The 17,044-nt window shown below is 64.0% G+C and overlaps 1 protein-coding gene across 1 annotated transcript; it reads right to left on the bottom strand.

The window, feature by feature from the left end:
* Positions 1-514: 514 nt before the first annotated feature.
* Positions 515-11,831, bottom strand: LIN28A (lin-28 homolog A). Its single transcript, XM_058856526.1, has 4 exons — positions 11,692-11,831; positions 10,706-10,884; positions 1,725-1,909; positions 515-785 (listed from the first exon to the last, which is right to left on the bottom strand). The coding sequence occupies exons 1-4, from the start codon at positions 11,720-11,722 to the stop codon at positions 572-574; spliced, it is 609 nt and encodes a 202-aa protein (XP_058712509.1). The 5' UTR covers positions 11,723-11,831; the 3' UTR covers positions 515-571.
* Between the last annotated feature and the right edge of the window lie 5,213 nt (positions 11,832-17,044).

Raw genomic sequence — 17,044 nt, 5'->3', positions numbered from 1 at the left:
CTGGCAGCAATGGAGCAACCATGGAAAAACCATAAATCCTCACACCCCCATGAAAGTGAGAAGCCAGGAGGAGCAGAGGGACCCGCGGGACCGGCCCACGGGCGTGTCCCTGGTGCTCCACAGGCAGCCTTTCCCTCAGCCTCGCTCCCGGGGCAGGCACGGGAGCGGGTCCAGCTCATCCAGCCCTGCCGGAGCCTGTTTGAAGCTCAGGAGAACAAGGAGCCGTGAGCTCCTCCCTGGGATGCCGCCCCTCTGCTCCTCCTCCCCAAGGCACGACCGCCTGGCTTCACTTAGGGGAAGAATAAAGATTCATCAAACATGTTTGGGGTTTCTAGCGGGAAGAAGCGTGTTGGGTGCTGCCTTCCCCCGTTTTGGAGCAAGCCATCCTGATGCTAACAGGGCTCTTCCCAGCCTGGGCACGGGGGAAAGGTCTGTGCAGGGACACCAGGTCCCCGCTGCCAGCGCTGCCACCTGCCCTCCCCAGCCCTTCCCCTCCGAGCCCAGCGGCTGCCCCTCGCCTTGCCAAAGCCTTCTCATCCCGGTGGAGCCCCCCTCTCCCTGCCACCCACCATCATTCCCGGCTCTCGGGGAGGAGGGCCGAGCTGTGCATGTCCTCCTCCTCTCGGAAGTAGGCGGGCTTTCCCTGCGAGCTGGGGGACTGCTGTGCTTTCGCGGGGCAGTTGGCGACCATGTGGCTGATGCTCTGGCAGAAGTGGCACTTCTTGGGCTGCGGTGGGAGCTTGCACTCCTTGGCGTGGTGGTCCAGCCCACCGCAGTTGTAGCACCTGTGGGAGGGGAGGAGAAATAAAATGAGGCGGGAGGATGCTGTGACCGTGCCTGGGACCCGTTTGGCTTCTCAGCCAGAGCTGGGCTCGGCTTTTAGGGTGGGTGGTGGCCCCAGGGTTGGTCCCTGCAGGGCGGCAGCTCCGGCACGGCCAGCTGGGGCTCAGTGGTGCTGCTGGTACCCAGGAGATGGCAGCAAACCACCGCACTGAAGCCACACACCGGGGACAAAATCGAGATGCTGGGGGTTCCACCCCCATCTCTGGCTCCATCAGTGTCCTGGCTGCCGTGTCTCCAGAGCCCACTCCCGGGAACAGGCACAGGAACAAATGACATCTCCAGTGGTGGCCTCTCACAGGGCTGTGCCTGCCAGCACTCGTCCCATGAGTGCCACCCTCCCACCGGAGCCGTGAGAGCAGAGGGACCTGCCTTGTGTCCATTTTAAATCCTGCATCCATGCAGGATGGCCACAACCCTTTTCTCTTCCTTCTTCCTTCACAATTCCTTTCTGATTAATTTTAAAACCCGTTTATGAGAAGAGCTGACTGGGGTGGAACAGCATCCAGCCCACTGGGAAAACTGGGATGAGGCAGCTGGGATGGAGAGGACAGGAGAGGATGGCTGGGGGGATGAAGGACTGGCCAGGAACTTGCCCCGGGGTTCCCATCCCACCACGGGAGACCCTGTCAGGACGTCTGGCTATTTCCTTCCCACAAGGAAAGGCTTCTCTTGGAGAAAAGTCCCCCAAGCCCAGCACGGCTCCCCGGGCGAGGGGAGCGCTGCCCGGGGTGTCCCTGACCTCTGCTCCTTCCCTGCTGCTCCGCTGCCCTTTCCCCAGCGAGCTGCATCTGCCGCTCATTATGCACCGCAGGAATCTGCCTTCCCATCGCAGGGTGCCCGGGCAGCTCCCGGTGCCCACGGGGCTCAGCCCCAGCCCTCACCGGTCTCCTTTCGATCTGCGCTTCTGGAGGCTCTTCCCTTTGGGCCTCCTCTCGCTGCCGATGCAGAAGACGCCCCCGGGGCCGGTCACCCGGATGGACTCCAAACCTTTGGATGATTTCTTGAAGGTGAACTCGACAGCTTCGCCCTCCTTCAGGCTGCGGAAACCCTCCATGTGGAGCTTGCTCTGGGGGGCACAGGGGGAGGATGGGGGTCAGCGCAGAGCTGGGGGCTCCCCAGGCACAGCACAAAGCCCTCCTGCGGCACAAGAGCTGCAAATGTCCCCCTCTGCCTGTCCCTCGCTTTTCCTTTTCTGGAAATACAGAAGAATCTCGAGGCTTGGCACAATGGAAGGAACCCAGCTTGTGGCAGGCCCTTAGCAAGGCCAGCAGGCTCACCTCAGTTCAAGCCCTTTAACTGCCTGCAATAATTAATTAAGCAGCCATTTGACACAGGATTATCACTGCTGGGAGCTTCTCCCATTCTTTCCAGGAACACCACAGTCGGTTATCACCACACAATCAAACTAGGGCAGCCAAGAAAAACCCAGGCTGGGGAGGGGGACTGTGAGCTGACAGGAAAACCCACTCCACTTTCAGGGGCTCTGTCCATTTTAGCAGAACAAATCCCTAAGGAGCAGAGCTGGGTGAGGCAATTCCCAACCCCCTGTGCCTGGAGCATCCCGGGCAGCAATTCCAGCTCGGCATTCCCGCAGCTCTGCCAGCGGAGCCAGAACGAGCAGGAGCAAGGAATGAAGGGGAATTTGCTGGCAGAGGGAGGAGCAGCTCCTGCCGGCTGGGGATTCCCAACGCCTGCGCGGCTGCAGCACCACCCTGCATTTATGAATGGAGCATCTCCCCCATTCATGGCCCGGAGAGTTCCCGTCACAGGGGCCGTGTTCTCCCATTCTTCCCGCACCGAGCATCCCTGTGGCCGCTGCACGGGACAGGTCTGCTCCCATCCCCACCCCAAACCTCACCAGGAGCCCCCGAGGAAACGCCCCATGTAAAAGCAGAGAGGGAAGAAGTGGAGTTGTTGGGTTATAGGAGTGGGTTTTTCTCGGCAGGGTCTTTGTGGGATGTCCGTGGGCACGAGAGAAGTGGGAACAGAGCTGAGCTCGAGGAACAGCCCTCGAGACCCCTTTTTCTGCTGCTTTTCCCCTTCCTTCCTGTGCCTGGGGGTCCAGCTCAGGGTGGGACAGACCCCATGTGCTGGCCAAGTCACCCCCATGCCCTGGATCCCCTTGACTGCTGGGATGGGCTCCAGAGTGGCCACACCAGATCCTCCTTTGCTCTCTGACCTGCTCCTGCTGCCTAAAGGGAGAGCCAAACCCCGAGCTCCAAGGTCCTAAACGACAACAAGGACAGGACAGGGTCTCACAGCCACCTCTGCCCACCCAGGGCACTTCCAGCAGCACCAGCCCCTGGCAAACCCCCAAACTGCTCCCCACCCCCAGCCCAGCTGCATCCTCCAGGCAGGAACTGTGCCCGAAGCACCAGCACATCCCAGAGGTGCTTCAGCCTCCCACCCTGCCCTGTCCCCAGCGTGCGAGGTGATTTGGGCAACGGGAGCTCCCCCGGGCAGGGAATTTACCCCATTCCACAGCAGCCCCAGGGTTTTGGGGTAAGGAGGGGCTGAGCATCCCTCCCTGGCACAGGAGGCAGCCCTGGAAGCCGCGGGACGAGGCCAAGCACCTCCCGTGGCTCCTCTCAGGGCGTTTACAGCCCCAGCTGGCCCAGCTGTGTTTACACTGCGGGGATGAAAACTCCCAGGCGCTCAGCCCTGAGCTCCAGGATAAAGCTGAGCCGTGCCGGGGGGACCCCAGCGCACGGGCTGGGCCCCCCCAGCTCAGCCACACCTCGGGCACCACCAGAACCCAGCCCCGTCACCCCCACCCCGAGGAAGAGGAGGGACGAGGCAGAAGCTGCCACAACATGATGGGGAAGCGATTTATTTTCCAGGAGCGGGTGAGGATGACAGCCACCCCCCAGCCCCCTCCGCCAAAAGGCCAAAGGAAACGCCCTCTCCCCAGGGAAGGGTGGGGGGACAGAGGCTGGGGCGCCCCAGCTCTTCCCCCCCCAGCCCACAGCCTTTTGATGTGAGCTGCAGAGTGGCTGGTGGTCCCTGCGCATCCCCCCTGCCCCCTTCCCAAAACACACACATTGCTGGCATTCCTCTGTTATCAGATAGGTAATCAAACTGCAGCCCATTGAATTAGCTGCATACCTCCTGCATCTGAAAGGAAGGGGCCCAGAGCCCCTGTCCCACACCACACACAAAGCCCGAGCCTTCCCAGGCCTCCACACACCCACACCCCCCCCCCCCCCCAAAAATAAAGAGAGGAAGGGGGGGATTGGAGCGAGCCGGGGATGCTGGGGATGAGGGGGAGCGCAGGGGAGGGCCAGGGCCGGGAGCCACCGGCCAGCGAGAACAAAGGGCCGGCGGCGGCCGCGCTCCCGCTGCCCAAATTCCAGGAGTTCCAGGCCCCGGCGGGGGGAGGAAGGGTGGCCGGCATGGCCGCGGGCCCTCTGACCCCCTCCAGCCCCAGCTCCGTGCCCAGCTCGCCCGCTGGGCTGCGGCTCCCTTGGCTCATCCTGGGGGGATGGTTTTGCTACGGGGGGTGTAGGGTGGGCTCGGGGTCACAGAGCGCTGCCACCCCAAAAGAAGCGTAGCCCAAGGCGAGGATTTCCTTGTGGTCACCGGGGCCCAGAGTTAAGCCCCGGGTGGGACAGGGGACAGAAGCAGAGCTGGCTCAGCCTCACCCCGGGCATCGCAGCGGGCACCTCTCCTTCCCCACCCTCCCTGTCCCTCCCTTCCCGCATCCCCGGTTATTTCGGGCAGACAAAGACGCAGCACGTGAGCGCTGCCCACCCCCCCCGGCCCTGGCTGTCCCCCCACCCCGCACGTGGGAGCCTTCATCCCTCCTCTTCCTCCTCCCTCCCAGCAAATCCACGCTCGGAGCCGTTTCCCGTCCCGAAGGGATGACACCGCGGGGCGCCCCAAACCCCACGGCCGCCCCCCACCCCGCCGGGCTCCGGAGGGGCTCGGCCGGCCCCGGGGTCACCATTGTCCCCGCGGCCTCCCCAGCGCGACACAAGGGGACGTTTATTCCCAGCCAGCCCCGGCCACTCAATCAAACCATCTTTGTGTCCAGCGGGGCCTGGGGCGGAGCAGCCGCTGCACCTCGGCTCTCCGGAGCCCTTTAAACTGAAATCCCTTGGAAAACCAGCCGGGATGCTGGGATAAGGCCGGCTGCAGTGCCAAGGGTTTGTCTGAGCCCTGCCCAGAGCATTTCGGGCAGGCCAGCCCCACTGCAGGCAGTGCCAGTGCCTCAGTTTCCCCCACTCGGCAGAGGAGGGTCAGGAAAAACAGCGCAGGGATTGCTGAGCCCCCGGGGGGACCATGCCCCCATCACGGGGGGTACCCTGAGCTCTGGCTCAGTCGCCCCCAGACCCCCATCAGCTGCACCCCTCTGTCCCCAGAGCCACAGAGCCCCCAGTCCCTCGTCCTGCCGGTTTCAGGGCATCAGCCACACTTGGGGGGTGCAGAGCAGCCCCCAGGACCCCCGGGGGGTCCCCACCACGATCCCCAGAGCCCATCCCAGGGAGCAGCCCCACGGCTCAGGGCAGGCAGTGAGAGCAGCCCCCGCTGTCAGGGGGTGCAGGGCTGACACTCGCCCAGCGGCTCCTCCTGTGGCCACCGCGATCCCGCGGGGTGCGGCAGCCTCAGGCCAGCCCTGGCACAGCAGTTCTCCCCTCCGCTGGGCTCTGCTCCATGGCCCGAAGGAGATTTCGGCAGGGTTGGGCTCTGCCAGCACGGAGCCACGCTTCCACAGCAGGGAAATGTCCCTTTGCCTTCACCGCCTGTGCCTGGATCGGTCCCTGTCCCCAAAGCCCTTCCCTGTCCCCAAATCACAGCAAATCCTGTCCCGGTGCCAGAAGCTCCGGGGACTGCGCTGGGATTTGGCTCAGGAGTGAAGGGTTTGGAGCAGGAACCCCCCCGGTCCCTTCTGCAGCTCAGAGCCCGCACGAACGGGGGATGTGCTGGGAAAGGGGTCCTGCCTCAGCCCCCAGGGTCGGTGCAGAGATAAAGAGGGCGATGCCTTTGGAGCCCTCGGGGAGAGCACAGAGGATTTAACAAAACATTACCAAGGCTTTCCCTTGGCTCCCTCACCGTCATCTGCTGCAATATCCCTAAGGACCCCTACCGATTTCAACTAAAAATCAAAATTATGGCATTTCCCCGCCAAAGTAACTACGTTTGCTCTTAATTTTCCACCACAAGCCGGCAAAATTAAACTCTAGATACCAATTCCGAGGGAAGAAAAAAAAAAAGGCATCTACCACAGAGTTTAATCCATCAGTTTCCTGTCCTAAATCCTTTTAGCTCCTTTGGTTGTATTTTTTTCCCCACCAAAACCCTCCCGCACTTCCCAGGGGCGGCTAATTGGGATCAGTGGCCGCGTATTAATTTTGTGCTCCGGTCTTAAAGCAGGAGCACGGCCCGGAGCAGCCGCGCATCTTCCGAGGATGATTTCAGCTCCATCCCGTTTATCCTTAGTGGGGGAATAGGGAGAAGGAAACGCCGGAGCTGGAAGTGGGGGCGGCAGGGACAGGGGCTCCATCCCGGGAGCAATCCCATTCATTTGGGCCATATTATCTAGGAGACCATTCCAGGGTGTTTTCTCTCCCTGGGGCAGGGAGGGGGAGCTGGGGGAAGGGATGTGCCTGCGGCCATCAGTTAATCTTTAGACAGAGACAGGAGGCTTTTTTTTGTGTGTGTGAGCGTCTTGAGGGAGTTTCAGGGATGGAATAAAGCCACTCTCTTTCACTATTTCCCATCGGGACGCGGCGCACAAGCGGCGCAATACAATTTCGTTCCAGGGGTTATTTAAATAACCCCACAAAATAAACAAAACCGAAAAAAATGCTATAACCCCTCTCCCCCCCAAAAAAACCCCCCAAAAACCAAAAAAAAAGCAGAGATTCCAAGGAGCATTTCCACCCCAGGGGATCTCTGCGGGAGTTCCCTGCTCCTTGCAGGGGGGTTGGACTAAATGACCTTTAAAGGTCCCTTCAAACCCAAATTAATCTGTGATTCCAGCCCCGCTTCCCCAGGGATGCGCAGCTCCGCTGGGTGCCCGCCCAGCGCTGGGGGTGACCCCGGTTCTGCAGACAAACGCGGGGAATCACGAAAATGCAGAAATTCCACGTGTTCCTCCAGCAGCATCGCGGCTCCGAGCGGATTCCCCCTCCCCAGCCCCGCACATCCCAAACCCCGCTGGGATCCAGCCCCGCACCCCCTCCCCAGCCCCGCACATCCCAAACCCCGCTGGGATCCAGCCCCGCACCCCCTCCCCAGCCCCGCACATCCCAAAACCCCGCTGGGATCCAGCCCCGCACATCCCAAAACCCCGCTGGGATCCAGCCCCGCACATCCCAAAACCCCGCTGGGATCCAGCCCCGCACATCCCAAAACCCCGCTGGGATCCAGCCCCGCACATCCCAAAACCCCGCTGGGATCCAGCCCCGCACATCCCAAAACCCCGCTGGGATCCAGCCTCGCACCCCCTCCCCAGCCCCGCACATCCCAAACCCCGCTGGGATCCAGCCCCGCACATCCCAAACCCCGCTGGGATCCAGCCCCGCACATCCCAAACCCCGCTGGGATCCAGCCCCGCACATCCCAAACCCCGCTGGGATCCAGCCCCGCACCCCCTCCCCAGCCCCGCACATCCCAAACCCCGCTGGGATCCCGCCCCGCACATCCCAAACCCCGCTGGGATCCAGCCCCGCACATCCCAAACCCCGCTGGGATCCAGCCCCCACCCCAGCCCAGGGGGAGGAAGGCAGCAGGGAAAGGCTGGACGCTGCTCCCGCACACTGAAACTGTCCCTTGTGCTTTTCCTGCACAGTCTGGGATGGAGCTGCCTCCAAACACGGGTTTGTTTTTTAAAGACGCACGTCATCCTCACACGGATGATTATTTCTGTGACCCTGGCAGCACGCACGGGCTGGCACAGGTGGGTGAACAGCCCAGCTCAGCCAAAAACCCCAAAACGGCCTCTTCCACCCCCTCATGGGGATGGAGCCGCTCCGCCGGCCCCGACCCCCAGGCGGTCCCGGGGGCTGAAGCCCCTCCCGTGCCGGGATGTGCCCACCCAGCCCCGCAGTGCCCGGGGCACTGGAGAAGGCCGGAGTGCCTCATCCCGGCTCCAGCAGGGCTCATCACGGCTTCATGTCCCACAAGGACCTGATGGAACACTGCGGCCACAGCAGCCACGGTGTTTAGCAAGAATTTCTTGCTAAAATCATGAGAAAGAGTGAAAAAAACGCACTAACTGCGTTTATCAAGGATTCAGAGCTGCTGGCTTGGAGAAACGTTTGGAAATGCAGAGCCAAGCTGTGGGGAGCAGCGACTTCCAGGCACTGGACCTCCCCTTCCCCTCTGCTCTCAGCCAGACCCCAACCCCAAATCCCAGCCCTGCTGGTCAGCACTGCTCCTCCAGCTCCAACCAGGGGCACCGAGCCTGGATTTTCTCCTTTCCCTCGTTCTAAGTTGCCTTCCCAGGCAGCTCCACACTCCTGTGAGTGATGCTCAGAGCCCGGGAGCCGCATCCCGAGGGGACCACACTGCACCTTTGGGGTCTTCACCATCACCAGCCCAATTTCTGCCACCTCAAGATCCCAAATTCCTCAGGGGTGCTTCTCAGCCCTTCTCCTCCCCGGGACGATCTGCTCTGCTCCCCTCTGCTTCATCCCTCCTGTCTCCTCAGAGCCCCCAAATGAATCCATCTCCAGTGTCCAGGGGAGGCATTTGAACCCAAATGCCTCATTTTTAGCTCACAATGCGAGGGAAAGGCAGCCCCAAGGAGCCCTGTTAGTCTCCTGTCCTGCCGAGATTTTAATCTCTTTGTGATCAGATAAAGGCAGAGGGAGATGGAGACGCGCTCCCTGCAGAGAGGGGCCATTCAGACCTGGTTCCTGTAATAAAGTGATTTAATAGATCTAAAGAGGCCAATTCCCTTCTTTCTCCCACAATTACTTCCTGTGGGTCATCATTCACATATGTAAATGAAGAGGGGAAGGAGCGGGTTTTGAGGGGCTCTGGAGGGTGAAGCCCCAAAGCTGGTTCGGGGAGCTGAGCACACCGAGCCCTGAGCGTTGCCCCCCCCGGCTTTTGGTGGCTTTTGGTGGCTTTCGGTGGCTTTTGGTGGCTTTTGGTGGCTTTTGCCCTCGCAGCCCGGACTCCCTCCCCGGACACGGGCTCTTGGGGAGCGCCCGGATGCTCGGGACTGGGACAGCACCTGGACAAGGATTTATTTGCCCTGCAAAAGCAGAGAGAGCTGCTCCCTCTCCAAGGAGGGATGCTCTGCAGCGGGACAGACACCGCGAGCACCTCCGGCTGTTTCTGCAGGACAGCAGAGATTTTGTGCCACCGGTGAGCGGAGCAGGAGGCGAAACCCGACCCGGAGGAGGAGAATTCTCCATCAACCCAAAGCTTCTGGTGGTGCAAAGCCCTTTGGTGCGGCAGGAGAACCCCCCGGCCCCTCTGCTGCCCCAAATCAGCCGCTGTTCCCCAGAGCTCCCTGTACTTCCCAAACGCCGCGATCTCGGGGATCCCACGGCTCCCCCGACCTTGGAAATCGGGGGGCACCGGCAGGCTGCAGGTCCGTCCTGGCAGTGGGATACTCCCAACAGAGACACCCCAGCTAATTCCCTTCCCCTGCAGGAATGTGAGCAGAAGCAATCAGGAAACCAGACTGTCTGGGGGCAATAAAGCCCCAGGAGAAGGGCGGGAGGTTCTCCCCAGGAGCGCTGGGTCCCGCTGTGCCACATTGAGATGCAAAGGCCCATTTGCTCTCTGGAGGACACCAGGATCTGTTTTTCCCCGGCTGATTTGGAGCCCTTGACTCCAAAACCAGCTGTGCCTGGGACAGTAGCTCCCACCAAGGCGTTTGCCCGTGCCACAGCCAAGGGAGAAGGGATTTGCATCTCCCCTGGCCAGCGTTTGCTCGCCAGGTCGCCAGTCCTGCCTGCAGCCCCCACTCGTGGGCAGGGAGTGAGCGACCCCCGGCAGCCCCTGCTCCAGGAGCTCCTCACAGCCCGGGGGCTCAGTCCTGCACCCCCAGCCCGCAGGATGGACCCGGCCTGGGGGGCTTTGGGCCCGTGAGGAGCAGCAGCCACTGAAGGCCGGTCCGGGGAGTCCCCGGAGCCAGCACCACGGTGCTGCTCTCGATCACACACACAAACCCCCCGTGTTCGCTCCAAAAACACCCGTGCCCCCTTCATTCGTGCCACTCTGCCCCCCCAGCCCCACGGCAGCGGCTGTCCCGAGGTGAGGGGGACACAGAGCTGAGCCCCACATCCCCTCCCAGCGCTGGCCCCGCTTTGGGAACCATCTCCAAACCCCTTCCCCCAGCCCCCGGGGGGATCTCCCGGCAGATCCGAGATCCGGGGCGTTCAAGGAACTTCGGCCCCTAATCCACGACTTTTCTCGGCGCAGGGTCCCCGACACGCGTGGGGCAAGGTCAGATCGGGGCACGGGACTGTCACTGTCACACGGGATCCGCAGGGACACCAACCCGACGCCTTTGTGCCACCGGGACAAAGGGCGCGGGCAGAGATGCCCGGTCCCGGGATGAGCTCCAGCGGAAATTCCCGGAGCCTCATCCCAGCCCGGGGCTCCCGGGAGCGGCTCCCGGGGTTACCCCGCATCCCGCCCGGCTCCGCGGGCACCTGCTCCCCCGCCCCGGCCCCGAGGGGCTCCTCGGGCAGCAACCACGGGAAAATGAAATCGCTCGGGATCAGCTTACAGATCCGGTCCCCGGAGAGCAGCCCCGGTGCCTGCCCTTCCACCCGCCCGGGGACCGGGGGAGCCGCGGCCGCGCCTGGGGGCGCCAGGGGGGTCCCCATCCCTCCCTCACCCTCCGGAAGGTGCAGCCCGTCCCTCCCCAGCTCCCCACGCGGCTCCGGGCCCGTACCTGGTGCACGAAGACATCGACGGGGGAGTCCAGGGTCGCGCCGCCCTTGGCGGTCATGGAGAGGAAGCCGAAGCCCATGCGGACGTTGAACCATTTACAGATGCCGGAGCCGTGCAGGGGCTGGGACTCGTTCTCGGCCTTGGGCGAGTCTCCGGCCGGCTCCTCGCCCGGCTTCGCACCTGGCGAGAGACCCACGGAGCCGCTGAGCCGGGGGCTGGGGGAGCCGCGGGTGCCCCCCGGCCCAGCCGCCCCGCACCCAGCCGGGCTGCCCGCACAGGAACCTCAAATCCTGGGCTGGAAAATGCCAAAAAAATCCCCAAGCCCCCCAAAAAATCAACAGAGAGGTGAGCTCTGCCTCCACGTGTGCATGGGGATCACCCCAGGAAACGAAGGCAGCTCCTGCCAGCACCACCCGGGCAGTGCGTGGAGTGGGAGCCCGAAATCCGTTTCTCCCTCAAAAACGTTAAAAACGAAAAAAAAAAAAAAAAATACAATTAAAAAACCCCAGACACAAACACACACAAAGACCAAAGGAGCAACGAAAAAACAGCCAAATTATTTTTTCTCAAATCAAGATATCAAACCAAAAATTTAGAAAAAGGGGAAAAAACTCCCCCAAAATACCCAACCCGAAACTCCCCTGCCCCCAGCGAGCCACGCTGGAGAAACTCTCCCTTGCCGTCAGCATCCCCCCCTTGCACCGTCCCACCCCCGCTCCCAAACACCCCCAGCAGCCGCCACCGGCCCCAAACTTCTGGGCTCATCCTGGGGCTGGAGGGGGGATAAAAACCCCGATAAATCCCCCCCTGCGAGCCCCCCAGCGCTGCGCGGGGCAGAGGGGCCCGGCGGGCCCGGCCGCGCTGCCGGGGCTCAGCGGGGCTGGGTGGGCCGGGCTCGGGGGGGTCCCTGCGCCCCCCAGCCGGGCTCTGCCGTCGTTATTAATAATCGCGGAGCCGAGGCGGGCTGCGACAATAATATAACTTAACCTGCAAACTGCTGGTTGGAAACAGACCCCATCCCGACACTCGCTTGCAAATTCCGAGTTGTGGCTGTTACCGCCTCCTCCCTCCTCCTCCTCGGCCAGCTTTGAGGGTATCAGGCCAGCCAAAAAAAAAGGGAAAAAAAAAAAAAAAAGAGGAAAAAAAAAAAAAACCAACAAAAAACCCAGCTTAGACCCCGCCGGGAGGGAGCCGGGAGAGGTTTGACTCCATCTTCACTCCAACAATAGGGGTGGGAGGGAGCGGGAGGGTTTTTTCAAAGGCTCCCAAATTCTCGCAGACAATAGCAGCCCCCGCCCCCCCCCCCAGGACCCACCCGCGGGGCCGGGGGGCGCCGGGCCCTGCTCCGCCATCCCGTCCCCACGTGATCCTAATTAACCCCCCCGCTAATAGCGACACATTCCGGGAGGGATTTGCAGAGGGGGGGGGGTCGTGTGGGTTGACCCCCTCCCCCCCCCCCACTTAGGGCACTTAGGGGCGAGGCCACCTGTCAAGGGAAGAGGTGACAGCCGGGGAGGGGGGGCTGGAGGTGGCACCCCCGGACATCGGGGGGAGCTTCCACATCGTTCCTCCGCGCCCCCTCCCCACGAGCGGAGCCACCTGCGAGCCGGGACCCGCTGGGACGGGGGAACCGGCACCGGCCGGGCTGCGGCACCGAGGAGGGGGCGGCTTTCCGGGGCACCGCGGTCTTCCTGCGCCCCCAGCCCCATCCCGTGTCCCGCCAGTGGGACCGTGCGACCCCCGGGATGCGCAGCCCCCGGCGGCACCGGCGGCGGGAGCGGTACCGGGGCGGTACCGGGGCGGTACCGGGGCGGTGCCGGGGCGGTGCCGGGCCCGTCGCCCCCCGGGCCGGGCGGGGACAAAGGGCGAGTGACCAGCGGCTCCATTTCCGGCGGCGGACAATGCCCCGGCCGTGGGGGCACAGCGCCGCCCGCCGCCCCGCCCGGGCCGTGCCCGGGGGTCCCCTCCAGCCGCCCCCAAACCGGGGCGAGCCCTCCGAGCCCCCCAAGGGGGAGCCGGGGCTGGGGGCGGCGTCTGCGCCCCCCGCGGCCGCCCCACGCGAGTCCCGCGTGGTGTCACCGAGCGGAGCACCGGGGACACCGCGGGCTCACCGGGAGCGGCGGGGAGCGCGGTGCCACCCGCGGGGGGACCCCCGGGCCGGGCCGGGGCTGCCGGGGGGATCCCGCGTGGGGAATCCCCGCGCGAGGGCTCGGCCGCCCGCGGGGCCGCTGCCGCTGGCCGTGGTGCTGAACGGGCGGCCCTGTCCAGGGTCCTGCGGTGCCTTCCTCCTCCTCCTCCTCCTCCTCCTCCTCCTCCTCCTCCTCCTCCTCCTCCTCCTCCTCCTCCTCCTCCTCCTCCTCCTCCTCCTCCTCCTCCTCCTCCTCCCCCACACCGGGGCTCCTCGCTGCCCCCTCCCCGCAAGCCGAGCAGCCCCGCTGGCCCCGCGCTGACAGACGGGAGGAGGAAGAGGAGGGCGAGGATGGTTTTTCCCGGTGAAGGCACCAGCCGGGTGAGCTGCCGGGAGCTCCCCAGCCCGCCGGGACTCTGCCACTCCCGCGGGGCACAGGCGGAGCGGGATCACCCACTCGGGATGTCACAGAGTGTCTCCTCACCTTCGCACTGCTCTGAACGGGCCGGCGAGGAAACTCCACCGCTCTCTCATCGTCGGTCCCGATCCAAGGAGCAGCGCCTCATCTGCAGCAGGAGGAGGAGGAGGAGGCCGGTGTTTCCTATGGGATCCCCGCTCCCATCCCTGACCGGGCTCTGGCAGCAGCAGAACTCCCGCTTCGGGACGGGGCCGGAGTCAATCTTGGCAAGAAGGAACTCGTGGTGCTTGTCCATGTCCACGCTCCCCAGCTCTGCTGGCTCTCACAGCCAGCTCGGGTGGCGATCCGGGATCATCCCGGAGCAGGAATGCGTCTGGCCCCCTCTCCTGGCTGCAGGGCTTGCACATTTCTCCTGGTTTTCCTCTCGCTTGTGGGATAACTGGGGCAAGAGGGGAGAAAACAACCCACCCTCCACACGGCTCCTCTCAGCTCATCCCTGCTTCCATCACTCGGGATTTGGGGAGGGCGCAGCTCCGGTGCAGAGGTGCGAGGACACGGGGGAAGGACGTGATGAGAAACGAGCTCTTGCTTCCTTCACAACGAATCCTTCAGAAAACAATCCACAACCCGCCCCAGCTTCTCCCTCCAGCCCCTTCCTGGCGGACAGGAGTGAGCAGCAGCCCCAGAGGCATTTTCCTGTCACTATTTACAGGCAGCAGCGACTTCTCCCGACTTCTGCCCGTCCTCAGTGACTTTCCCCCCACGTGAGGCAGCCCCATCCCCGATCCCTCTCCATCCCATCCTGGTGTCCCAGCCCGCAGCAGCGCCGGCCCTGTGTCATATTTCTGTGTGTGGTGTATTTGTTTTCGGGGCCTGTTGAATGGCAAATGCGGAAGGGAAGGGGACTCCTTCCTGTTCTTTCAGAGCCGGTCGCTGTGCCCTGCTCGGCTTCAAGGGAAGAGCCGGCAAAGCGGCCGCTTTCACAAATAATGGCTTCATTAGATTGAAAGAAGTGGACAGTGACCTCACTGAAATGGACTTTCTGACCCCTGCTGACCTCTGGCCCCGGCTCTGACAGCCTGTAAATCTTCCCCCTCGGCACGGCCGGGCGAGGGCAGGAGCTCTGTGAGCCCGGTGCCGGCGCTGCTGTCCCTGGGCCGGACCCACGGAGCTGCCCCGGGGCTCCATCCAGGCCCTGACCCGGTAGGACGAGCCCTGGGGATGGGCAGCACCGGGGACGCGGTGCCAGCGCTGGCAGAGACGGGCACCGGTGTCCCCGTGGCGCTGCAAACCCCTCCAGGGGACTGAGGGCCCGTGGGGAGCGATGTTTTCTGGGCTGAGGCTGCAGCGCCATCTCCCAGCGCTGTCACTGTCACCGCCGAGCAGCTCAAGAGCAGCCTCCGAGCTGCTGCCAAGGAAACTCATCCCTCTCCCTGCCCACCCCTCAGGCACATCCCTCCAGGCTGCACAAAGCTCCTTCAACCCTCGCTGAGCCCGCCTCCACCCCCTCCTGTGGGCACAGACCCTTCCCTCCAGCCCCCAGCACCTCCTTCCCCACCCAGCCAGCCCCGGACGCCGGTGGCCACTGCCCAGTCCCGCCAGCCCATCTGCTGGTGGGGAAACTGAGGCACGAGGGGGTGCAATGGGAGCCCGTGCTGGGCACTCCACCCTAAGGCTGGCACAGCCCCGGGGCTGGCAGCGAGCCCCTCACACCCCAGCTCCCTCCTCCCCGCCCTTCCACGCTCGCCGCTGACCTTTGGCTACAAAGCAATCAATAAAGGAGGCCACGGAGCTGTTCCTCCCCCTCACTGGCCCCCCACAGCCCCCGCTCGCCCCGTGCCCCCAACAGCCGCAGCCGGGATGGGGGGATGCTCCCAGCGCTGGGAACACGGGGCGGGGGGGACGCTGACACAGGTGAGCTCCCCGAGGGTGCCCTAACCGGGCAGCACCTTCCCAACACTCCAAAAATGCTCCCCTGGGGCTCCTTCCTGCCTGGGGGTGCCCCAGAGCTCCGGGGATGGAGCGTGGCCATCCTGCTCCATCCCAAACGTGGCACCCGGCAAGGGGAGCGAGGAGCGCTCCTCGGGGCTGCCCTGGAGGCTCCCCCCGCTCCCTGCCCTCCCTCCTGCGGGGCTGGAGGAGGATGGAGCCGGTCCTGCCCCCCTGGCCTGGAGCGATGGGTTGTGCCCAAACTGGGCAGCTCCCTTTGATAAAAGCCCTGGGGCAGCAGCTGATTGATCAGCTGCAGATAGATCAGGATTTCAGCCCATACATATTCCTGCTCCCTGATAAAGGGGATCGATAGCTGAAGGATATTCCTCGGAGACTGCAGAACCCCCCCAGACCAGAGCAAAGCTCACAAGTCTGTCCTTGCCCCTTAAATCCCCCCTCCCCTGCTCAAACCTCACTCCCCCCGACAGCAAACCCAGGCAGAGGGGGAGGAAAGGGCTCGGGGGAGCCAGGAGGGCGCAGCAGGATATTGAGGAAAGGCAGGACCTCTCCTCCAGCAGCTCAATCTCACCTCCCAAAACATCGGCCTGTCCTGCCTCTTCCTCCTCTCTCTGGCACACAGGGCTTTCATCCTTCTTGGGGTGCTGGAGGACCCCCTTCAAAGTCCTGGTCAGGGTGATCCCGAGGAAGCTGAGCTGGCTGATAAATCCAGAGCCTTCCTTGCCTCCCAACACCAGCCCTGGCTCGACCCCCGCCCCTGGGAACTCCCTGCAGCTGAGAGCAGAGCAGAGCCCCCAGCTGCCACCGGGAGCGAGGGACAGACACCCCGTGTTCACCCAGGGCAGGGGATGCGGCTCCTGGGGGGTCTTTTCCTTTTCCTTTTCCTTTTCCTTTTCCTTTTCCTTTTCCTTTTCCTTTTCCTTTTCCTTTTCCTTTTCCTTTTCCATTTCCATTTCCTTTTCCTTTTCCTCTCCTACCTTCCCATTTCCCCCTGCCTGGAGGGAGGATGACCCCGGGAGGACTCGGGGTGCTGTGGGGGTCTCGGGGTGACCCTGGGAGGACTCGGGGTACTGTGGGGGTCTCGGGGTGACCCTGGGAGGACTCGGGATGCTGTGGTGGTCTCGGGGTGACCCCGGGAGGACTGGGGGTGCTGTGGGGGTCTCGGGGTGACCCCGGGAGGACTGGGGGTGCTGTGGGGGGCTCCCTGCGGCCCCGTCTCCCTCCCGGGAGCTGCGGCTGAGCCCGACCCCGCCCGTCCCCAGCGTGCCCGCTCCGTGTCCCTCCCTTTGCACACAGTGACTCAAAGCCCAGGCTCGGCCCGGTGTCCCTCCAGTTTCTCCCGTGCCTGGGGAACTGGTTTGGGGCTGGGGGAGCCTCCCCAGCGCTGACCAAACGCCGCCGGGCCGGTGCGGGGGCTGTGGAAGGGGCTGGCTCGGCACGGACAGCCCTGCACACGCTCGTACACGCTAAAAACACGCGTGCACACACAGTGACACACCCGCAACACCCAGCCGGGCCCGGCCGGGGCTTCCCGGACCCCATCGCTGCCCCTCCTGCGAGCCCACGGCACCGGAGGGATGCAGGGGGCAGATCCCGCTCCCGTGGCCGAGCCACAAGGACCGGCAGGCGGTCCCCGCGTGGGTGCTCAGCCACCCTCGGGGGCCCGGCGGAGGGCACGGGAGGGGACCGGGGACCTGCCAAAACCCGGCAGAGGGAGTTCGGCCGTGCCTCAGTTTCCCCAGCACGTGAGCGGTGTCACCCAGAGCCGGGTGGCCCCGGGCGCCCCAGCCGGAGCTGAACTGTGGCCACCTGCGCCGGGCTGGCGGTGGCCGGGGAGGCTCCCG

This window comes from Poecile atricapillus, chromosome 24 (assembly GCF_030490865.1).
Source record: "Poecile atricapillus isolate bPoeAtr1 chromosome 24, bPoeAtr1.hap1, whole genome shotgun sequence".
Taxonomy (NCBI): domain Eukaryota; kingdom Metazoa; phylum Chordata; class Aves; order Passeriformes; family Paridae; genus Poecile; species Poecile atricapillus.
This window is presented reverse-complemented; position numbering and strand designations above follow the sequence as displayed.

Bases quoted from the DNA above. Each gene is read 5' to 3' on its own strand.
- LIN28A (XM_058856526.1), bottom strand. From the start codon at position 11,722: ATGGGGTCTGTTTCCAACCAGCAGTTTGCAG. The intron at 10,885-11,691 runs GTTAAGTTATAT...GTCTCTCGCCAG, and splicing joins TTCCAACCAGCAGTTTGCAG to GTGCGAAGCCGGGCGAGGAG. The intron at 786-1,724 runs GTGAGGGCTGGG...CCCCTCCCACAG, and splicing joins CGCAGATCGAAAGGAGACCG to GTGCTACAACTGCGGTGGGC.